The following is a 24,381-nucleotide window of genomic DNA, read 5'->3' on the forward strand; positions in this document are numbered from 1 at the left end:
CCTGACAATCTTAATAGGCTCAGTTTTGTTTTCGCATTGCCATTTCCAAAATACAGTTATATAAACACAAAGAAAACAAAAAAATAGCTTACCCATCAACAGTGCACAGTGCTACAAGGCATCCAAGTTAGTTTTGTTGTACTCTGAGCTTGTGCTTTGTAAATTCACACTCTTGACAGTAGATTTTAAGATTTTATGCCCAAAGACCCATAATAAATGTCACCAACTCAACTTAAAGCTAGGTAAAACAAACACCTTGATTAGAAAAAGAATCACATAAGGAAAACTAAATAACATTTCTAGCCTCTCAACTGCCATCTTTCCATTACAGCTGTTCAAATTAATTAAGGCGTTGCACAGTCTGCATTTTATATATAAGGCAAAAAATGTTTCTTGTGACAAAGGAGAGACCAATACTTTTTTACATTTCTTATTCCAGGAGATGTCTGAAGACTCCTGAAAGCATTCTAATGTTTTATTTAAATTTCTGACCTGGTATTTTATTTTAGCACAGGACTCCAGAGCAAAGGGACCCCAACCGAGTTTTACAGTACCTGAGGAGCAGGCTGATACTGCCACCTTGGGGAAGACTCTTTCAACGTACTTTGAGGAGCCTAGGCAAGTGTCATATTAATCAGTTTGATTTTTTTCCCTGTCAGGTCCTCTGAGGAAGACAACTTCTTAAAGTCCCCTGCCCGTGCTTTTGTAAGATCTTCCAGATGTGTCCCAACTTGGACTGCATTCCATCCGTAATAATACAGGAAAGAAATGCCTATATTGTGGGGCAGTTTGCTTAGCCAAGTTCTAGATATCTGTTAAGCAGTGCCTCATTTACTCGTAGTTTTATAGCCATCCTGCCAGCATAAAAGCCCTTTTTTTTGCATCCAGAAGAGCAAGCTGTACTTTGCGTACAACACTTCTCTGCTTCTGGGATTCCAGCTTTCATGGTAGTCCAAATCCTTGTCCATGCACAGGTTAAATTATCTCCTTGGCAGGCTACTGGCTGAGTTGGATGCAACTGCTAGGACATAAATGGCCCTAGATATCATAACAGGCATTACTGCACATAGGAACAGTCTGATGAAAAGTGCAGAGGTAGACTGTGACAATTTAACCAAGTTCAAGATTTCTAGGCAAATTAAAGGAAGCATCTGGATTTTATCTTCACAATATCCATAGTTTCATGAGACTGACCTACCCTTTTGCTTTCCAAAGTGAATCGGTCCCCATCCAGTCATCTTCAATTTTGTATCCGCTAGCAAATGAAGGAACTTTGCTATACGCTTTATATATAAATATACCTTGAGAGACAAAGGCTGTGCACAGCACTGAGCCACAGGGCTTTTCACAGTGGAAACTATCAGTATTTACCTCAGCTACACGTGCAATACAGGGAAAGATTTAACATCTGACCTGTCATCAGAATAGGCAGGCTCAAGAGCAGCAAGACGTCTGAAAGCAACTAATTTGTCTACGTGCTCTTAAAAACATACAGCAACAAAATCCATGGCAACACAGCCATCTACAGTCAAGTAATGCAAATGATGGACTCATTAATGTTGAACTTATTAATGATGAATGACATGAATTTACGTGAGGAGGCTGTGAAGGCACCATTAACTCCTACCTCCTGCTAAAGCACCAGCTGTGCCTGTGGCACCATGGCAGAAGACAACAGGCATATGGAAGAACTGAAGTCTCTTGCTGTGGTAGGAACAGCCTCAGTACTGCGGTCCCCACATAGAGCTATACTTTTTGGACAAAAATATCACCAACAGGACTGGCCACCGGAAAGCACTTTCCTCTTTTCCTCCCACCACACATGGTCTAGGTGCAGGATTCTTGTTCTCACTGTAATGATACGTAGTCTTAATATCTTTAGAGTAAATATGTTCCTCCACCCACCTGGGATCTACAGTCAGATAAGTGGCTTATCTAAACCTTTCCTTGTGAACAGACAAGCAGGGCTCACTCCACTTTCCATTCTATTACTAGAATCTTGTAATTAAAGCACAAGTTTGTATTTATTTTCCACTAAGGCATAGGATTTCAAATCAGTGGGAAATTGTCTAAAAAGCAAGTGATAGGTCCTTTCTGGACAATCCTTTTATCCTGGTTTCAGTGCTACTATAGCATGGCAGAGAATGATGCTTGGAAGAAATGTATCAAGCTGCTGAGCCAACAGCTAATGCACATGATGGGCAGTGGTGAAAGCGTTCAGTTTTCTTCCTGATTTACAAATAATTTATGTATTTTTAATCCATATTTTGATTATTTTAATCCATTTTTGTCAGGCAAACAGCTTTATATCTGCATATGGTTTACACCTTGCTTTGCAAGTACTGCAGTTTTTAATTCACAGCAACAATAAGAGAAAGTGCATATGCTCTTCACATGCATATATGAACACATATTCAAAAACATGCAACACAAAGTAATCCCAGTACCTCCACTATCACACTCGCATTTACCTGTTGGTACTACTGGTAGAACTCAAGTAACTTTCAAAAGTATCAACTTCATACCATCACTATAGTGATCGCAAAACCTGTATCTGCAGCAAAAACTGTCTGTTGCAAGAATTGATCAGTGCCAATTGCTGATCAAACATGTCCTACTGAATGAGGATCTACCAGTAACAGATTAACCAGATTAATGCGTACGTAACAGTCTCGGCATGGTACGTTGCCACTGTTAGTTTCAAAGTTCACATATGCATTTCTTTTTACACTGCACATGTGGGTTTATGAATGAAGTCTGAATGAAAGAAGAATTTAAGGGAAAATAAGGTAAGCTACACAATATGAAATTAATGTAAGTATTTAAGGGAAGATTGCTTATAGGAAAAAAAGAACAAATTCTTGATCATGATTTAAAAAATGAATGCAAAATGCAAGTCCACCATGTCATATTATTATGCTACAGATAAATAATAAAATACATATGTAGAATGATGAATTCCTTTCTCTTCTCTGTTCATTTTTGACCAGCATGTCCAGAAAAGAGCGACAAAGCTGGTGAGGGGGCTGGAGAACAGGCCTTATGAGGAACGGCTGAGAGAGCTGGGGTTGTTTAGCCTTGAGAAGAGGAGGCTGAAGGGAGACCCCATTGCTCTCTACAACTACCTAGAAGGAAGTTGTGGAGAGGAGGGTGCTGGCCTCTTCTCCCAAGTGACAGGGGACAGGACAAGAGGGAAAGGTCTCAAGCTCCGCCAGGGGAGGTTTAAGCTGAATACTAGGAAAAAAATTTTCACAGAAAGTGTCATTGGGCACTGGAACAGGCTGCCCAGGGAGGTGGTTGAGTCACCTTCCCTGGAGGTGTTTAAGGCACAGGTGGACGAGGTGCTGAGGGGCATGGTTTAGTGATTGATAGGAATGGTTGGACTCGATGATCCGGTGGGTCTCTTCCAACCTGGTGATTCTATGATTCTATGAATAACTGATGACAACCATTTAATAAGGTGTCTTTTTTTCAAAGGTATTAACAAAAAAAAACCCAACCCAAAACCAGGAAATTGATTATTGAAAACACAAAAGCCTCACTGTGAATTCAGTAAGGAAGATCACATAGAGTTTTCGATGTTGCCTGTAACAACATTCATGTGTTAATAGCTCTTGCATGGTTTTGGCTTTGTACTGAAGTTATTTCAAAAGATTGATTTGGGCATAGATTTAGAAAGAGGGAGAAAGCGTGAACTGCATGTGCAAGAATCTAAATAAATTAATCACAAGAAATCCCATTCTAAAGTTATCCACGACCTCTCTCCAAGTGCCTGGACATCGTATCATTAAAAAAACCCCAAACATACAGAATTTCGGGTACCACTGATAATTTAAAATCAAGTACTTATTTGCCAATGTGGTTTTCCATCTGAAACACCTCTATATTTAATCAGCTAGTACTCCTATATGATGATTAATGTGCACCAAAACCCCATCAGATACTGGATTACAGAAAAGTACAAAGAGAATGAGAAGACTCATTTAATAGTAACTATAGCAATTGGAAATGATACTTAGCCATCTCCCCTCTCCATCCACCAGTCTGTTTTTGTTTTCCACTAACTCTGCTATAAATTTAAAAGTTTATACATTCCTCAGTTCATACATTCCTCAGTTTCACATGGGGTTAGAACCTGCAGCACTGGTTATTTCAGCTCTTTCTTTTTTTCATTAAGACATAATTCTTATATTTATATCAGAAAGCCCTTTTGGATTAATGCCTATTTCAACTTTAGTGGTAGGTGATAAAAGACATATTCTAAGCTGCTCTCTGCTGTGAAAATGTGCTCCTTGAAAAGCTATTTCTACGCAACTATCTATTTTTTTTTCCTAAAAACAAGTTAAGACTTACTTCCTGAAACATGGTCACTTAACAGGAGCACGTGTTTGTCATCCTTTTCTTCTTCCACTCGCTTTCCTCCTTTTCATAACCTGCTCTCCCTGCATGCCAATGCTGTTTTCCACAGTCGTTTCCTTACTCCTCCCTTCTCTGTTGCCTCCTCTTAGCTTTATCTGCTTTACTTGTTCCTAAAACTCATCTCACACTTCATTCTTTCCCAGCTCTTCATTTTTCTGACAGTGTAGGAACGTATCCGTGACAAGGTGACCTTCAAAGGTCCCCTCCATCCCAAGCCATACTATGATTCTTCTGGTACTGGTGGATGGAGATGAACATTAGACAGCAATGTACACTTGCAGTCCAGGAAGCCAACTGTAAGCTGGGTTGCATCAAAAGAAGTATGGACAAAAAGTCGAGGGAGGCAGTTCTGCCCCTCTGCTCTGGTGAAACCGCACCCAGAGTACTGCACCCAGCTCTGGAGTTCTCAGTACAGGAAAGACATGGACCTGTTAGACTGGGCCTAGAGGATGGCCACAAAGATGATCAGTGGGCTGGAACACCAACCCTATGAAGAAAGGCTGAGAGACTTAGGGTTGTTCATCCTAGAGAAGGCTCCAGAGAGACCTTGCGGCCATTCAGTACTTAAAGGGGGCCTATATGAAAGATGGAGCTTGTTGTGACAGGAAAAAGGGTAATGGTTTGAAACTAAAAAAGGACTGATTCAGACTGGATAGAAGAGAAGACGCTTTCTACAATGACGGTGAAACACTGGAGCAGGTTGCCTAGAGAGGCGGTACAAGCCCCTTACCTGGAAATGTTCAAGGTTAGGCTGGATGGGGACTCTGAGAAATCTAATCCAGTTGAAGATGTCCCTGCTCACTGCTGGGGTGTTGGACTAGATGGCCTTTAGAGTTCCCTTCCAACCTAAACCACGCTATGATTCTATGACACATCCCATGGGGTCTTGTTATTTCTAAGCAGCAGACTGGGAAGGACAGGAAATATCTGTCCTCGGATTGGACGGAGGTATACGTACTGTACACTGAATGTCTACCTACATCACACGCTTCTTAGAACACTTCAGGCAGGGAAGGGCACTGGATTTTTATTTTAAGTTCTATGAAACAGCTCACGTTATGTGTTCTTCACTTAGTGACAAGTTTGTGGATAAAAGCATTGACGATGGCAGACAGCAATGAGATGACCATCAACCTTGTCGTCCTTGGAAGAACTCAGACTGGCAAAAGTGCTGCTGGAAACAGCCTGCTGGGCAGCTCAGACTTTGAGAGTCATTGCTCCCCAAGCTCTGTGACTACATGCTGCAGCCTTGGACGCAGCTGCCGCATTTCAGGGATTATGCGACGAAATGGCTGTGAGTTAGCTCTCCGTGTTCAAGTACTTGACACTCCAGGCTATCCTCACAGTGACCTGAGCAGAGAGCACGTGAGAGAGAGAGTAAGATCAGCCCTTGCTCACCACTTCGGGAAGGAAGGCCTGCATCTAGCTCTCTTGGTCCTGAGGGCTGACTTGCCTCTATGTCCGGATGAAAGAGATCATGCAGTTCAGTTCATCCAGGTAACAAATACATAAACAGAAGTCTCTGCCCTAACAGCAGTTCTTTTGTCTTTAGGTGATCATAGCTATGGAAGAGTTGACTGCAAAAGTGAAATACAGAAATGCAGCTGAAAACTGGAACACATCCCAGTCCAGCAGCTGAAACATGCTATTCACAACTCCAAGACCATACACCATAGCTACAGTTATCACACTAAACCTAAGAGAGAGGCAAGAACTGTTCTTTGCATGTGGGCTCAGCACAAAGGAATTCAGGAACCAAATTTACCTATTAAAGTAAGCTTTTGTCTCAGAAATTACAGTTAATGATTTACCATGACAGATCTGGCTTGTTGAAGAGAAATGCTATTTAAAGCAAGTGAAAGTCAGGTTACCTCACTCTTCTGCCCTCCAAATAGGACCAAAGCAGGGTGACTGGTCCAAAATCATGCAGAAAATCCAATGTGGAACAAGGATGCTTAGCTCTGCCTTGGACCGTCACTACTCCTGTATTTGTTTGAGTGAAAATAACTAGAAGGTTACCACAATTTGGAAAAAAAATCTGGAAAAATTTCCAGCATAACTGAAATGAAGGAAATACTTTGAATCTTCTTCAGGATTTTTTTTTCATTTGCAAGTAGGCAAGATACATGGGGAAAGATACTGAAAACGAATGGCTTTCTCCTCAGCTGGAAATTTCTCATTACTGTGCATATGTATCTTTGGAGTGGGGTGGGAGGCCAGCAAATGGGTATTGCTCAGGTTATCTGTCTGATCAGATGAACCAGAACTGTATGGTTTACCGAGAAACAAAGGGATCTAGTCATCGCCAAAGACTGCACATTATGCTTTGCATCTGTCTTACACTAATAAATTTTCTAAAATTCTTTAGGACTGGAAGGGACTTACTGGCCCATCGACTCTTACCACATGCTGCAAATGATATTACCTAAATACATAACACACATATAGATAAAAATATACCAGTATAAAAATATATAGATAGAAAAATGGCTTTCAAAGTCTATTTGATTTGCTCTCCCGTTCTTTCTAATTACTCTCTATTGGTAGATTTCGCCTCATTTATGCAGTACTTTGATATTTGGTCCAATTTCAACACATTATTATTCATTTTCAATTTACATAGTTGTTTTCAGTGGTAATCTTTTTCCATATAGAGCTGTCCCTCTCTCCATACTTCATAGTATTTAAGAGAAAGCACTATTTACTAAAAATACTTTTACTCTAAGCCAATAAAAAATCATCATGTTTCTAGTTTGAGATGATTTGGGATCAAGTCCATATGGGCACTGACAATGAAAGAAATGCCACCATGACTTTTCTCTTTAAATATAGTTTTAAAATCCCTACTGGAAAGGAAATAAAGCAGCTTTAAAAATAAGGAGGAAGCAACACTTACTTCTGTATCATGATTACAACTGGCTCTCAACTTATTTAATGGTTGGCTACTTAGTTATTTTCCTCTTAAAATACCAGATGCTGTAATTATATTAGCCATAAACAAAAGGGGCAAGACAGCTGCCTGGGTGCTGGGAATACGAGCAGTAAGTTATATTTCAGTATGTCATTCAAACACATTATAGAGTGAAGACTACCTTTAGAGCTCAGGGGTTTTCACAATAATCCTCTGCAAATTATGGATGGCTTATCAAGGAAGATGGCATATCAATGAAGATGGCATATCAGCAGAAGATTACTGGCATTTAAATCTCTCAGGATTTTTTATTTCAGTAACACAGCTCAATGAATTGAAACTAGCAGTTACTGATTCCAGAACTAACATTAACATTGACCTTGAATCCTCAGCAAATCAAGGCACTGTCCTCTCTCTCCAAAACTGATAACTGAACAATTCCTTAGACAGCTTATGCCAAAACTTTGTACAGGTTTAATTATTTTTTTATCCCTAGTGTCTAAAATAGATTTAAGATCATTGCAAAGTGGACTTCATTACCAAAGTAGGCTTCTTGTAACACACAGGAGTTAGCATGGTTGCGCTAAAGTTGTAATTTCATTTATATCTGTAAATGGGCTTTGAGCAACCTAGTCTAGTGGCAAGTGTTCCAGCCCATGGCAGGGAGGGTGGAACTGGATGATTTTTAAGGTCCCTTCTAACTCAAACCATTCTGCTTCTACGACAGCTCAATCTCTTATTTGTACTAAAATTTTCTGTACTTATCAACAGAAAAGCAGCACATTTTCTCCATTCCTGTCCATCATAGGAATGACAGCAGTTAAAGCCAAACTCTCTGGCCTGTCACTTAGGCTGATGTATTTGATTTGGGTTTTTCCTAAATTGCAGAGAATAGTTCAGTTCTATGGGATACATCTGGAATTGCAATTGGTGTTACATAGAAATTCATAATTTGTTTTTTCAACGTGAGGTGATTTAGTGATTATTTAAAAAAAAATCAGAAAGCTGTAAGAACTTTATCAATATGGATATATGGTATCTACTGATATAAACTATTTATATTTTACATATTATTTAGCTATGCCACACATTATTAATGAACTGGGTTTTTTTAAAAAACCATTGACATTTTTACACTGGATGTTTATTAACATCTGTAGGAAAAGACCAGCGAACTGCTAGTATTGCACGACCACACAATTCCACTGAAACTGGATGTCACTGTCTTGGAAGATCAAAACCCCCCTGAAATTTCAGCAACTCAAATAGCATGAAATGGATTACTGCCAGGAAAAGAACATGTCAGGTCTCTTAATGCACAGGTATATAAGGTGGGAGTAGGGAAAAGGAAGAAGAGAAAAAAAAACCCAACTATTTAAGATCTGTTTTTCATTACAGGAACTTCTGGGTCCCACGTGGAAGGATTTCACTGCAGTTCTACTTACTCATGCAGACAAGGCAGAAGAGGCTGGATTCAGCGAGGAAGCATATTTGCACAGCGCCTCAAGTACGCTGTTGTCACTTTTGAGCTCAGTACAGCATAAATATATTTTCCTATACAACCAGAAGAACATAATTAAGGAGGAAAGAGCTATCGTCTTACAAAGGCTCTTGAATTTCATAAGGCAAAATAATTATCAAGTACTTCCATTTAAACACAGCAAAGAATAAAACTAGCTTTCAAGTGCTCATTTTCCTGTTTTCTATGGTAGGTAACATTTAACAGAAACAAAAAGAGTAGAAGCCATCAGCTGGAGAATTCCACATCCATACCAAATAACTTCGAGCACACAGCTGTCAATACCTCTTTGCTACCAAACTACTTGCCTTTTATAGATCACCTCATACTCTTGCATCCAGAATCCTAGCTTCAACCACAAAATCAGAACAATGCCTACACTCCTACACTATGTATGTAGTCACAGATGAGATTTCATGCTGCACCACATTGTATATTGCAGTTCATACAGAACACAGATCTGGAAGGGGGAAAAAAAAGTAAAACGCAAAAACTGCAGATGAGTTCAGACTTTAAGGGAGTCCCTTTGCTCAGTTCTTCAAGTTTTCAGAAGTTCCTCTGAATTCCAAAATTTGTAGAGAGATTTCCAGTTTAACACTGGTTAATACTGGAAAGCTAAGACCTACCTACTGTAAAAATATTCCCTTATCTTAATTCAATATTAGTTAGAATTGAGATTTTGCACCTTCAAAAAATTTGTTTAGTAAGACATGACTGGATATACAGTTTATAAGACAGGAAAAGTAGCTCCCATGTGCTTAATGGTATTTGGCACATTTAAAAGAACTAATTACTATTGCTTATTCCGAGACGCATGAAAAATCATCATGGCTTACAGGCACATATAAAACTCATTCCAAAAAGAAATCTGTTAATTTCTTCTTTTCCATTTGTTCTTTCTAATTTTATATCATTGTCATTTTGCTTTCTCTCCTGGTTTACTGGATGAAGTTAAAAGCCTGCAAAATTCAGACTGGCTAAGATTTTTTTTATTTCAGTTGTGAAAAAAGTGCTTTTAGACAGTAGCCAGTTAATTAAATATTATATGCCAAAATACTTGAAGTATCCCTAAGTACTTACTTAAAAGATCTATTGTAAATTGATCTAAACCAGCTATTCTCAGATTATTAAAAGGCAGTATTTAGAAGAAGTAATTTGAGGCTATTACCACAGCAGCCACGACTTGTACTACGTTATTATGGAATAATTCTAATTGTAAAAACTGAAGAAGCTAATACTGTTAAAAACCAAAGCACCTTTTACATAAAATATAATTGCATAAAAATACATTAAAACAAAAGACTATTATACTTGTTTGGGTATTGGAAACGGATTTTTTTTTTTGGTAGTATTTGAGTAGCTCTGGAAATCTATTTGCTATTAATTCTTTCTTAGTGCTATCTATCATTTGGAAAGAATGGATTAGATAAAGTACTATTTTAGCAAAGTGGCTGCTTTGATCTTATTGACATTATAACATTTAAATATGGGACATTAAAATATGTTCATTTGTATACCTAAGGGCATAGCGAGCCACAGTTTAATCTTCCCATTACAACTATCTGCAGACTAATGAGACAACACAGCCAGGAACAATTGCAGGGATTTAACACGTATCTGATAACTGCTTGAAAGAAGTAGTAAAACTTTTAAAAGGTGACAAGAAGAATGAAGATGATTGTGGTCTTTACTGACCAGCTGCTAATCCTGCACCTCTTGAAGACAGACCCTTGCTCCACAGATCCTCCAGAACTTTTAGCTGTCAAGAAAATATGCTTGCTCACCAACCATGAACAAGCCTTGGCAATTAAGCCTTGAGCACTGAGTGGTTAATGACAACACTTAAGCTCAAGGACAGTAATCACAGTGAATAAGTGAACTGTGAAAATGTTTGAGGAATTACACAATCTGTATCTCTAGAAAAGCAGTCAAACAAAAGAAGACATTAGCCATGCATTTCAGAGGGGCAATATATTTCTGGTTTTTATTGTGCTTGCATTACGTTCCATTTCAACATCTGAACAAGCTTCTAATAACCACTTATTTATTTAATTCCGCTGTTTGCCATGGTCTCTGCCCGGCAGACTCCTTTCCCTTTCACTTCAAACGGAACTCCTTTGAATGTAGCAACACATTGGTCATTGGTATGAAGATCAGGTTGGATTTGCTCCCAAATCTTCTTCTTGGGATTAAGTTCCTTGTCAGGATCTCCTGTTTGAAAACAAAGAATAATCTAATAGCACACAACACAGAAGGCAGAGCAAGAGATCTGTGTATGTACACATCTGTCACAGCCCACAGAGCATCTCTGTATATACTTTTACAGGGGAAAAAATATTACCTGCGATTCTCAGAATGAAAATTTTAATCAGAATTAAGGATTGTCTAGGAAATGTCTCCAGAGCCTCCCTCAAAATACTGATCTTTTGGGGAAGAAAGGTTATAAGTAAGAGAGTACAAATACTGTCAAAAGGAAGATATCAAACCACTGCTAGCTGTTGGTTTCCTAAGTGTATTATAGACCAAAAGGTTTCTTAAGAATTAAGTGGTTGTGGACCACAGAAATATAGTACTCACCACAACACAGGTTTGTCGGCATCTTAAGTTTAGGAATTAATGAATTTGGATAAGCAATTAGTATTAGATGAATCTGGCAGGGGCCATTACAGCTGAAAAATACTGAATTTAGACAAGAATAGTCCAAAATTGGGATACTGACATGTAATTTCAGCCCCAAGTTTCAACACTGGCTAGTTTTTATACAGTTTGATGACAAGTTCTAATGCCTAACATAACAGAAGCGTTAAAGGCTAACTTGTATTTCAGCAATTATGGCCTCAGTCTCTATAAGTCTCAGTTCCCCTTTTCTATGTGTATTCCACAAAAAGCTACTTACTCTCTAGAGGTACTGATTTGACCTTTAAACAGAAAATAATTGTACCGTGAATTGGTTATCTTGCTTTTTGTAACTACGTCAGCAAGCAGCAGTTCATTCAGTATAAATCTTTACATCAAGAGAGCTTGTATAGCTTGGTTGTTTTGTTCTTATACTTTGCATTTTGTACTTAAATAAGGGAACCATATATGACCCTGACACGCTTCACTATTCTATGTAAGTTGTAGAGAGCGATAAGGTCTCCAGAATAAACCCCAATTTCCTCAGCCACTCCTCATGAGACTTATTCCTGATGGCTGACCAACAGGTGGTTAAATGAACTACTGTCATTCCAGCCTGCCTTAATGTTTTTCTCCTTAAAATACTTTTCATGGTTCAATCTACTCACATTCTCAATGCTTGCAAGAGTAACCTACTTCTGACTGTAGAGTGGTCTAACTTCCGTAGCTTCTGTATCTGTAACTGTGTAAGAAAAGCAGACCAGGCCAGATTTCTACATCAAGTCAGCTATCCTTGCAAAAGCAAGACTCAGTAACGCAGTTGACTTATTTCACAATCACAGTGCACTTAAATATTTGAAAGTACAATCAGAAATACCATTAATAAATTAAACATTTAGAGCTAATTGCACATTTTCATGAAAATAAAAATCCTGTTCAATGTTCAAGTTCATGAACAAAGACACTTGGATTTAGACCAAAGAGAATGGATATGAACTAATAAAATCATTAAACAGAATGTTAAATAATCCATTCTGCATTTCCTTCTCCTTCCTCAAATATAAAGAGCAAGTGAATTTTTCAGTAAGAAAAATCCCTGACTTTTATTATAAAAAACACGCTTTGGATATTAATAAGTTTCTTTGGAATGCTGCATAAAGCCCCCACTGGGATCTGTGGTGAGCTCATATTAGATTAGTGTAGGCACCAATTTTAAATACTACCAGAGCTCTAGACTGCATTTTCTTATGACTTCTCTTCATTGAATTCCTTCTTCCCAGAAAATATTCTGTAGAAGGGTTTCTATAAATAAAAAGAAACTTAAACTTGTGTTGGTATAATGAGCTTCCCACTCTCTTTACATAAAAAGAACCAAATATGAGGTCCCAAATTTTGTTAAACATGTCATTCAGTCTAGCAGTTTAAATTTTATAAAAGAGAATCTTCATAATAAGCAAGAAACCTGTCCACTTATTAACAGCTCTGTCACTATTGAAAAAAATTATTGCAGTGCAAGAAAGGGCAAAAAAAAAGGATGTGGTGATGTGTGACCTTACAATAAGCTAATACTACTTATCCCACTGTGGATTTTTAACTATGCATGTGAAGGAAAGCATCCATACACCAAAGGCTTGATTAAAGGAAGCTATTAAATAGACTAACCACTGCACTCCAGTTTTAGCACTTCTTTTTATTTTAAAGAGAGAGTTACCAGGTTACCAGGTATTCTCAATTATTTAGATATATAACTTAAATAACAGATTTGTGGTTCCTGTGGCATTTTTGCATTGAAGAATTTTGTCAAAGCATCAGTTATACTACTATTAGAAAGATTTCAGTTAGCTGTGAAAATGCCAAGAATTATTGCTGTCTTAAGATAATTACTGTGTATGAGGGTGCAGTATTTACAGATGTGTGATGGACCATACAGTCCCTACTGGATGCAGAAGGAACAACAGTGACAGGGTATGAGGAAAAGGCTGAGGCACTTAATGCCTTCTTTGCCTCAGTCTTTAATTGTAAAGAAAGTTGTTCCGTCTGTGTATAAACCCAGGAGCTGGAGGAGCAAAATGAGGCTCCCGTGATCCAAGAGGAGGTGGTCAGAGCCTTGCTAGCCTGACTAGACAACCAAAGGTCTATGGGGCCGGATGGGATTCATCCAAGGGTATTGAAGGAGCTGGCGGATGTGATGGCCAAACCCCTTTCCATAATCTTCCAACAGTCCTGGAAGACTGGGGAAGTCCCACTGGACTGGAGGCTGGCTGATGTTGTGCCCATCTACAAGAAGGGTTGCAGGGAGGACCCAGAAAATTACAGGCCTGTCAGTCTGACCTCAGTGCCAGGGAAAGTCATGGAACAGGTGATCTTGAGTGCTATCATGAAGCACATGCAAGAGAACCAGGTGATCAGGCCCAGTCAACACGGGTTCACAAAAGGCAGGTCTTGCCAAACTAACCTGATCGCCTTCTATGACAAAGTGACTCGGCTGCTGGATGAGGGAAAGGCTGTGGATGTGGTCTTCCTGGACTTCAGTAAAGCCTTTGACACAGTTTCTCACAGCATTCTGCTTGAGAAACTGTCAGCCTCTGGCCTGGACAGGCACACACTCTCCTGGGTGGAAAACTGGTTGGATGGCCGGGTCCAGAGAGTGGTGGGAAATGGTGTGAAATCCAGCTGGAGGCCAGTGACAAGTGGGGTTCCCCAGGGCTCAGTGCTGGGTTCAGCCCTGTTCAATGTCTTTATCAATGACCTGGATGAAGGCATTGAGTGCACCCTTAGCAAGTTTGCAGACGACGCTAAGCTGGGTGGAAGTGTTGATCTGCTGGAGGGTAGGGAGGCTCTGCAAAGGAATCTGAACAGGCTGGACCACTGGGCTGAGTCCAATGGCATGAGGTTTAACAAGGCCAAATGCCGGGTCCTGCACTTGGGGCACAACAACCCTATGCAGTGCTACAGACTAGGAGAAGTCTGTCTAGAAAGCTGCCTGGAGGAGAGGGACCTGGGTATGTTGGTTGACAGTGACTGAACATGAGCCAGCAGTGTGCCCAGGAAGGCCAATGGCATCTTGGCTTGTATCAGAAACGGCGTGACCAGCAGGTCAAGGGAGGTTATTCTCCCTCTGTACTCTGCACTGGTGAGATCGCTCCTTGAATCCTGTGTTCAGTTCTGGGCCCCTCACCACAAGTAGGACGTTGAGGCTCTGGAACGAGTCCAGAGAAGAGCAACAAAGCTGGTGAGGGGGCTGGAGAACAGGTCTTACGAGGAGCGGCTGAGAGAGTTGGGGTTGTTTAGCCTGGAGAAGAGGAGGCTGAGGGGAGACCTCATTGCACTCCATAACTACCTGAAAGGAGGCTGTAGAGAGGAGGGTGCTGGCCTCTTCTCCCAAGTGACGGGGGACAGGGGGAATGGCCTCAAGCTCCGGCAGGGGAGGTTTAGGCTGGACATCAGGAAAAAATTTTTCACAGAAAGGGTCATTGGGCACTGGAACAGGCTGCCCAGGGAGGTGGTTGAGTCACCTTCCCTGGAGGTGTTTCAGGGATGGGTGGACGAGGTGCTAAGGGGCATGGTTTAGTGTTTGATAGGAATGGTTGGACTCGATGATCTGGTGGGTCTCTTCCAACCTGGTTATTCTATGATTCTATGAATAATTTTTCTATGGGTTATGAATTGGACCTTTTCCACTGAAGGTGGAAAGGAATTTGATAAAGTCTTTACAAAACAAGGCTCAATAGATCTTGATGATTCATCTACTGGAGCATAAAAGGGTGTGTTAAAGTTCCCCTATGGGCAATAACATCAAGTAAACAAACAAAAAAGAACAGTCCTCCAGACAACAGTTTTCCTTATCAAATCACTTCTCTACCTACAACACTCAAGGTGGTTCTCAGAAAACTGGTTTCTGCAGAAAAAAAGTTCACTGGTTTGAATCAAGATACCATTTGTTTACTTTGACTAAAAAAAAACAAGGGAAGTTAATCTGTATCTCATGAGTATTTTGTATGCTGGAGAGAATAGGCTTAAAAATAACTTGATTCCAAGTTGCTTGATAGACAGCTGTGTGCATTTTAGAGTTGCTTTATAGTTGCTGCTGCTGTTTCTGTTTCTTCATAGGCTTTCATGCTTCGAAGTAAACTAGAGAGGACTGCCGGGTCCTGTTTTAATTTCAAGGACTCAAATTGAATCTTTATGCTTTAAAATTACTCATTAAAAAAAATAAAATTGATCAGAATATAAGTGGTTACAAATAAGCACTGAAATTAAATGACATCTGACATAACCCCAACTGTACACTCCTGGTAGCAGTGAAGTGCCTGACTGATTGCCTTTGCAGAGACAACAGACAAGATGCATGTGAGATTTTAACACAGAAATGTGAGTAGAAGATAGAGACATACAATCTCATTAAAAATTGAGACACAGTTTTCCAATCTCTAAGTGGAGTTTCACACATCCAGGGACAATAAAAACAACCCACAAACCCCAAACAAACTACTCACCTATCTTAAAAGAGAAAAAGAAAAAATAAATAAAACAACAAAGACCAACACCAAACCAGAAAAAGGAAGTGGGTAGGGGAGAACCAAACCCACCAAAAGTTGTTACTCACTTGGAGGAGCAGGTAAGTGGCAACAATCTTAGTCTCTAGCTAAAAATATATTTTAAAAACCCTAAGGCAAACCAAAACCTAACAATGAAGAGTATCTTAGTTTACAAATACAATAAGCAAGAAACATAAACTAAGTTGCAGAAGCAGATGTCAAAATGATTTTCTAAGTCTCTGACCATCAATGATTTTTTTTTTTTTTATTTTGCTTGCTCCTACTCACTCCAAAGTAATAAAATCACAAGTCTTAAAATTCTTTAAAAAAAGTTTTAGGTAGCTAGGTGATACATTGCCCTACTTTGCACTATTAAGCATATTTTCAAATTAAATAATTAGCTTTAATCTAATATCTACCTATTTTTCTGAGCAGCTATCTATGAAACATTAGGAAACAGCTGCAATATTTCAGACTATATAGCCCTGTAAAAGCCTTCATTTGGCACTTAACAGACCTCCACGTCTTTGGCTCCCTGTCAGAACTAAACTGATATAATTCATACAAAACCTGGTATCACAGGCTGCAGGTCCTAACTTAAGAACTAGCACTAGTTTTACACCACTTCCAGCTTATTCTATGTCTTTTAAGAATCAAAATGTCAACAGTCTCTGTATATCTGAAAACCTCGGAATAACTTTAAAATAAATGTTTCTACAACTGATTTCCTCTAGGAAAGGCTTTTTGCAACTATCAAGTCTAATAGTTTAATTACTTTGATAAAACTTACCTCATTAATCATATGCAATAAAAGATATGCTGGCTAACAGAGAACAGCACTACTACCAGCACTCGCATTATTTTCAAATGTTAGGTTTACAAAGTTACTTGAGAACTAAGTTTGGAGAACAGCTGTCTTAGACAAAAACACAAAAAAAGCCCCCTCCACCCCTCGAAAAAGCTACACACCCAGGCTGACTTGCAAATAATTCCGCACAGCTTTTGCAGTAGAAGGGTTTACTCTACAGCTTGATACTATCTCTGCACACCCATTTCCACAGCAATAGAAAGCAAGAGGAGCATATCCTTGTATGTAACAGAGGCCACACATCCATAATGCAATCTATCTTTAATCACAGATGTTACTCACAGATAACTACTAGGAGTTATGAGTGAGTATTCCTTCGATTTAGTCAATGCAATTGCTGAAGCCTTCCTGGTTTCAGTACAGCTTAGCAATTCTGCACCCCACCTAGCAAGCCTGGTATAAAATTAAAAATAAATAAATAAATTAATAAAACACTGCAAGACTGATTTCCTTCTTCAACACAATATTATTTAAAAATATTTCCAATCAGAGTATTAAATCACATCAAGCTGAGCTTTCTTCCTGTTTCAAAACCATCTAGATTGCTCCCTTTATCATATGCCAACCAAAATATGTATTTGTTTTAGAGAATCATAGTTTCAAGTCATGAGAAGTACGAAAATATCTATACATAGACATATACATATTTATGAAAGATAATTCAAGCAAATACATTTAAGGACAGAGCTCGCCAAAAGGCTCATAAGTAAAAACACTGCTGTACAGCTAGAAATTGTCAGAGATGCAATAGCTTAAAAGGTCAATATGTTTCTACACAGAAAACTGAGTGCTACACAATTTTCAAACACCTGAAAGCCAGCTTTTCAGCAACAAATTAATACTTTGGATGAATACTTTGTTGATAAATGCACACTCTACAACTCCACGCAATATGGGAAATACTGGGAATTAGACCACTTTTTCTTAAGAGTTTCTCTGGTGATCCTCACCAGAAGACTACTGGTCATAAAGTACACGATGATCAACATAACAGTTGACCTGAGTAGGCCTGGGCTTTTGCTACACCACACAAATTCCTGGAGTGCAGAATAAACCTAGCATGCCGATTTTAACAGAGAAGCCTGCAAGCAGCTCCCACATTGTACCAGCAATGGAGCCAGCTGTGTGTGTCCAGCTTTACGGAAGGGTGCAGAACCCAGTTTTCACGTAAAGTTTCTTCCTGTTTGACAGTTGAAATTAATAAGAAAATACAAAAATAGCTTGAATGACAAAAAGGGGGAAATCTCTTCTGTGGACAGGATCTGCACAGCATATTGCACGTGCATCAGAAATCTGTTCGATCCTGCACAAACTTGGTGTTCCCATCATCTGCATGATATAACATTATCTATACCATTCTATCTTTTCAGTGTCAGCTCCATTTATTAGCATTTTAAACGATACTTTATGAAGTTTGAGTGCCTTTCATATTGGGACCATAACGGACCGGCACCTTTAAATGAAAAAAACTTAAAACTATGATAGAGATATGCGAGGACCTAGGCTGGCATGAGTTGAATGGCTCAAAGGACACGTATGGACCCCAGCCTCAATGGCAAGGCTGGAAGTGCTAGAGAGCACGTCCAGACCTGTCTAGAGGAGGAGGGACATGCCTGAGCCTGTTACCTGTCCCCTACACTTGATTAGGTGAGGGGCAGAGACAGAGGATTTAAAAAGCCCCAGAAGGGCTGAAGCTCTCTCTCGCAACTCTGTTTGTCTTGTTTCTCTCTGTTTGTCTGTTGTCTCTCTTTGCAACTCTCTCTGTCTGTCTGCTTGTTCCTCTCTGTTTGTCTTGTCTTGTGCTTTTGTGTTGTGTGTGAGCCTGTGAGAAAAACAAACTGGCATTTGGGTAGGAGGGAAACAAGCTACATCTGAGACACTCAGTTGAGTTCCCAAAATTCAGTCAGAAACTAACCATTTTTGTAGATGAGTGAGAGGTAGAGGATGCAGGGAAAATGATTAAAATTGTCTTTTGAGAAAGTTTAAATCTTATTATTTTCTTATTTGTATTCCAAGAAAAAAAATATCCCAGATTTATTAACTTAATTAACTGGGAAGAAGTTCAAAGTCTGTTGATGGAGACATCAAAAGCTACTTCCTCCCCTACAAAAAACCAAAACCCTGGTGCTTTGAATGTTACAGGTTCATCTCATAGATAGGAGGATTTTCACTCCCTTCAATCTTCTCCATCCAAAAAACCAAAAAAAAGAGCTGGAATCAGGAACTTATTACTTCATCACTTGCACTGAGACACTGAGAAAGATACTTTACAATTGCTTATAGTAACTTGCAAAATACAAACATTTGATGACATTTCAAAAGCAGAAATACTTACTGAGACAAAGAAAGCACATAATTTTGTATTAAAAGTACTATGCAATTTTATGAAGTTAGGTATTTCCCTGTATTTTCCATTTCTTGGCGGGTGGTTAAGTATCTTCAGTTCTTACATAATTACATAATATATACGTATGTATAATTAAACAATATATGTATAATTATGTAATGTTAGCATGTTCCTAATAAAAGTTTGACCATAACTAATAAAGAAAATACCAACAAAAAAAATGCAACTTTAAAACCGTTTTTTTTGCTTCAATGTTTGAGTTCACCTTGGTATACGATTTCATCCAATTTCCCAAATATCTACTTACCAGGGAAACCTTCAAAAGTGATTCTATCCCCAGGTACTGCTCCAGGTGGAGGAGCCAGAATTTCCACTTTTTCTGGGGAGCTGGCACACATCACCATTGCTTGAGATACTACTCCTCTCATCTTCGCAGGCTTCAAGTTACAGAGCAGTATTGCCATTCGATTCTGCATCTTGAGGGAGGAAAACAGAAGGATGTGAGTACTTAAATGTCACATGCTTTTGATGACTAAGCAAATTATAACAAAAGACTTAAAATTAAGAGACCCTTAAAATGGACAAGAGAAGCAGATACACAATTTTAACAATTGCACACAACTAACAAATAACATTTAAACCACTTAAGAGCTGGCCAGCGTGTAGTGGAATAAATGGTGAATTGTGACACGTTTATCATGGAAATACAATATATGCAATTCAGAATTCGGAAAAAACAGGTGATGTACTTCACTCACATTCCATATTCACGCGATCCAGACCACCACTTCAGTCCACTTTCAATATAGCACTACTAACCAAACAACTTCCATGTATAAATGATAGTAATAATAAAACAACAAACCAAAAAAGCTATTCTGCGAATTAGTTTAGCTCACAGATAAAAGTTCTTGTGTTTTACATAACCTGCTCGTGTGAATCTTAAATATTATCTTATTTAACAAAAATGCTCTGGGTTTGGTTTTTTTTTAACAACTGAAAATGGCTGTATATGCAGTACACTGCAATTTGTTAGAACAAAACTGTAAAATTAGGTATCTTCCTTTGTTGTTTAGATAAAAATTATAATAGCAAAGAAGAGAAAACATACTTTGTTAGAGGAAACTGTCGCACTTTAGACCACAAGACAAATCACACTTTCAAACTGAATAAAAATTAAACCAGAAAGCTTTTAAGAGACAGACAGAAGTAATGAAGCCTTCATTCCCATAATCCTAATGCACATAGATATGTCTATGTCTAGATTACAGTTTTTGTGCAGTACAATACAAACTTTAAACAAAGCTGCAGGATTAATACACAATAAAATTCATATGATCGAGTGTTCAGAGTTCTGCATATCTTCCAAGTAGAACATTCTTAAAAGCAAAAATATAAATCTCCAAAATGAAGCAGTTACAATGAAAAGTTCATCTTGCATAAGTTTAAAGGTAGCCTATGGACTGAAAATTTCTTAAGTTATTGCTATGGATATAAATAGCCCAAAACACAAAGAATTGCCAGTGACTCTAAAATGTAAACTGTACACATTATCTAGCACTGAATAGCAATTAGCAAACAGATATACAGAATCAAAGAAAAAAGATGATTACCAGTTGATACTCAACTTTAGTTTTCACTAACTGGGAAAAATTCTAGACTTAAGAACATTGTTCTTTTTATTACAGATTATACAACTGACAAAAACAGGCTGCATTAACACAGAAGTAGAAATTACCGTTTTCTCCAAACTAACAGGAAGAAAAACCAAAACTAGCTTCAAATCATTCCTTTCCCTCCAATCACAGTGGCCCAAATGTTTATATATATTGCATGAGACTTCTGTATGAGAATTTGGTTACTATTACAAAATTAAGAAGTCGACACTCATCAACATTCCAAACATACAAATTACTTGATCACATTTACTAGAAAGTTCAAATGCTTTTGAAAAACTGCTCTAATACGCTAAAATACGTGCATTGATTTCACAAATAAATGGTAAGACAATCTGCAAGGTTAAGTAAATATTTTTATCAAACAATAGGAAAACCCCACCCCAAGATGGTCAGCCAAAACTAGAACACTGCTATTTCAAGGTTGTTGGTTTTTTCCTTTTTATTGTAAATGGTTCAATTTTTAAACTGCCTTGAGATAAACAGCAATTCCCTAAGCAGAGGAAAATAAAAAAAAGAAACAAGACCTAAATAAATGCTTTCAAACACTGCAAGTTTTTGTTGTTTTGTGGGTTTTTTTGGAGTATTTTTTTTTTTTTTAACTGATTGGGCTAATTTTTATAGAAGAGACTTACTGCAATGTTTCCAGAGAAAAGATCTTCAATTACAATGGTAAACTGTGGGAGACTGAACCCGTGCAGGTAACCCGGACAAGATCACAGACAATCAATATGATTGGAAATCAAGTCGTTTATTAGCAAGCAAGCAAGCCTTTTGTACTTTTCTGCTATCTTGTCTAATGTTTACGTAATGCTTCGCTAAAGCCCAAAGTTTCCCCTAGTAGTTTTTGAATAAGTAATCTTGCATGTAGACTGCCTTCTTGCTCTCACGCTGTAGCTGCTTCTCGACCTTGATGTATTCCAAACTTCTCCCTAGCAACCTGATAAGGCCACATCGTTAGGCCAGTATATATTCCCACAGTAAACCCCTCTGTATTCATGCAGAAAAAACACACATTAAAAAAATGTGCTAAGGGGCATGGTTTAGTGTTTGATAGGAATGGTTGGACTCGATGATCCGGTGGGTCTCTTCCAACCTGGTTATTCTATGATTCTATGAAAATTGTTTATGAACCACCAAAGAATCTGACGTTCAGGTATCATTCTCTCTGCACTGCTATTATGAGATTTCTTTAAAATAAAATACTGAAACGTGTCAGCTCAAAAGAGTCACATCCACTAATATTACTGATGGCTACTCTCTGGTAACCCCATAAATTGGAGGAATAAAAGAAACAATCCAGTTTTTCAAAAGTAACTTTGAAAATGCATCGGGGAGTTTCCTGACAGCTAGATAAGATTGGGTAGAGAAAGAAAATAGAAAGTAATGCAACTCCTTTTCCCAGCACACAATAAGGTCTATCAGAAATACAGGGTGTTACGGCAAAGCAGCTGAAGATAGCACAGATGGACAGTGCATGTTTCCTGCTGCAAATGTTATTACCCAACAAAGCAAATCCTGGTTAAGAAAAATAGTGCAAACGTCTACACTTAAAAGGACACAAACAGAAGCAAGTCTACATCTGCAGGGAGCTGATGAGGCTTTGGCATCTCAGGGAACGCCAGGCACATAAGCAAGCCGAGAATAAAGGAATATCAAATGCTACGGTTTCAGGGAGATAACATCTTTTGGCTTTCCAAAGAGACAATCCTTTTGTTTCAGAAATCCAGGAACTTCAGAACTGATAAATCAACTATCAACTGATTTAGTTTCAGCAGAAATTAAAGTTTCTATGGTTAGACACAAAGCTGCTTCATATTCAGAATAAAACACTGCATTTTCCCAACATTCTGGTAGAAGGAAGCGGGGGACGGGGACTGGCGAAATAAAGCAAAGCAACTAAAATAAGGAAAGGTTAATCCTGAAGTTTACCATACCTTACCCTTGAAAGTACAAGTGTTAAATTGCTTTTTCTTACGTAATCCTCAAAGTTACCTGTATAATTGATTATCAACTATCCCCCTCCGTCTCAAAATGAGATATTGTGACAGACTGCAATTGCTACTGAATACTGAGTTAAAGTCAACACATCGATTCTTTTAAAAATAGTGCGAGTTGCAATGTCATTAGAAATAAAAGTCCTCCTCAATTTATTACATGCTTGCCTGGATCTTAAGTTTGCCAGTAAATACAATTTACAAGTCACAAGCGTGGTTACAGAAATATCTGTCTCACAGCTGAAAAGAAACACAGTAACATTTAATATAGCCTGATGTTACAAAAACAGAGGAAAAAATGGCTTGCTTTAAGAAAGGTGTCTTATGCAAACATATTAGCACATTCTGGATAACAGTCATGCCGTAGCCTCTGTTCTTTATGATTTATAGAAACTTTTTTTTTTTCCTACAGGCTACACAAAGAAAATCAGAAGACTGTAAGAAATCTAAGTTCCAGTACTATCAGCTAATTCCTACACAGACAACACTAACCCTTAAACAATGATTTAGAAAGAAACGAGATAAAGCCATCTAAGTAGAAACAAAACGTTTTCACTGTAAAAATGAGACTATATAGTTCATAACAGATACAGTTGTAATGCATTCTCTCACAAAGAATGGTTGTAGGATAGTGTTCCTGGAGGCTGACGGTGGCCTCTTCTCCTCTTGTTAAGTTTAAGATGCGCACCCTCCATTCTTGTCCCTCACCACCCTCCATTCTTGTCCCTCACTTCTGATCACTGACATGACAATCTCTAAAGCTAAAGGGGATTTCAGGAGGTAAAAAACCCCCAGCCCTTGAGAACTGTCTGAATTTCAAGAATGTGCTCCTGTCTCAGGCAATCAAAACCTCAAAAAGCCAAATGCAGTGGTCAGAAAGCTCTCAATGCCAGCTGATATTTCAGAGTGTTCTGCAATTGTCTGCAGCTGCTGCTGAAAGATCTCAGCATTAGCATGGTCCACTTCACAATTCAGTACCATATCCCTGTTACCAACGAAACCTGTATCTACCTATACATGTGACTTGACTCTGCTTTGCCAACATCAGTAGGGCACAAAAACACAACGCACCATATCACATTTAAAGAGGGCATGCCAGAAATTTTCACACCTACAAATAACCTACACTGCATACTGAAATGTTAATGAAAGCACACATTGTGCTTACTAACCAAAAGTAAAATCAGATGATACAAATACTACAGGCTCAAACACTGCTAAATTACCACATCATACACTGCAATCATAAATAGCTGGTTTTTTTGTTAAATGTCTATAGTACTTCATCTGATGTACACATTTTTCTAAATACCTGGCAGCAGACACATGCCAGGCCTTCACATTTTTGAACACTTCAAAAAAATACAAAAAGATGGAAGTTTGCCTCTCTGAATTTACTAACAGAGACTTGCCAAAACCAAAACCAGACACACAAACTAAATGCTCCCAATGCATGTGAAAGAATGATCCTAATTGTCTGTCAATGGATC

At 38.5% G+C, this 24,381-nt stretch overlaps 2 protein-coding genes across 2 annotated transcripts in view; one reads left to right on the forward strand and one right to left on the reverse strand.

The window, feature by feature from the left end:
• The first annotated feature begins 2,261 nt into the window (after positions 1-2,261).
• On the forward strand, positions 2,262-9,092 carry GIMD1 (GIMAP family P-loop NTPase domain containing 1). Its single transcript, XM_069854869.1, has 3 exons — positions 2,262-2,789; positions 5,495-5,916; positions 8,729-9,092. The coding sequence occupies exons 2-3, from the start codon at positions 5,524-5,526 to the stop codon at positions 8,999-9,001; spliced, it is 666 nt and encodes a 221-aa protein (XP_069710970.1). The 5' UTR covers positions 2,262-2,789; positions 5,495-5,523; the 3' UTR covers positions 9,002-9,092.
• A 1,713-nt stretch (positions 9,093-10,805) lies between these two features.
• Positions 10,806-24,381, reverse strand: part of AIMP1 (aminoacyl tRNA synthetase complex interacting multifunctional protein 1) — a 39,747-nt gene continuing 26,171 nt past the window's right edge. The window contains exons 6-7 of the mRNA XM_069855543.1: positions 19,526-19,694; positions 10,806-11,060 (exon numbers count right to left, since the gene is read on the reverse strand). Of these exons, the coding sequence (XP_069711644.1) occupies positions 10,894-11,060; positions 19,526-19,694 (336 nt within the window). The 3' untranslated portion in view covers positions 10,806-10,893. The remainder of the gene's footprint in view (positions 11,061-19,525; positions 19,695-24,381) is intronic.

The sequence above is a fragment of the Phaenicophaeus curvirostris genome, chromosome 4, assembly GCF_032191515.1.
Source record: "Phaenicophaeus curvirostris isolate KB17595 chromosome 4, BPBGC_Pcur_1.0, whole genome shotgun sequence".
Classification (NCBI taxonomy): Eukaryota; Metazoa; Chordata; class Aves; order Cuculiformes; family Cuculidae; genus Phaenicophaeus; species Phaenicophaeus curvirostris.

What these genes read in the sequence shown, in the direction of transcription:
- GIMD1 (XM_069854869.1), top strand. Translation starts at nt 5,524, where the DNA reads ATGGCAGACAGCAATGAGATGACCATCAACCTTGTCGTCCTTGGAAGA. An exon ending in ATGCAGTTCAGTTCATCCAG is followed by an intron (nt 5,917 to 8,728) that starts GTAACAAATACA and finishes TTTTCATTACAG; the next exon opens with GAACTTCTGGGTCCCACGTG.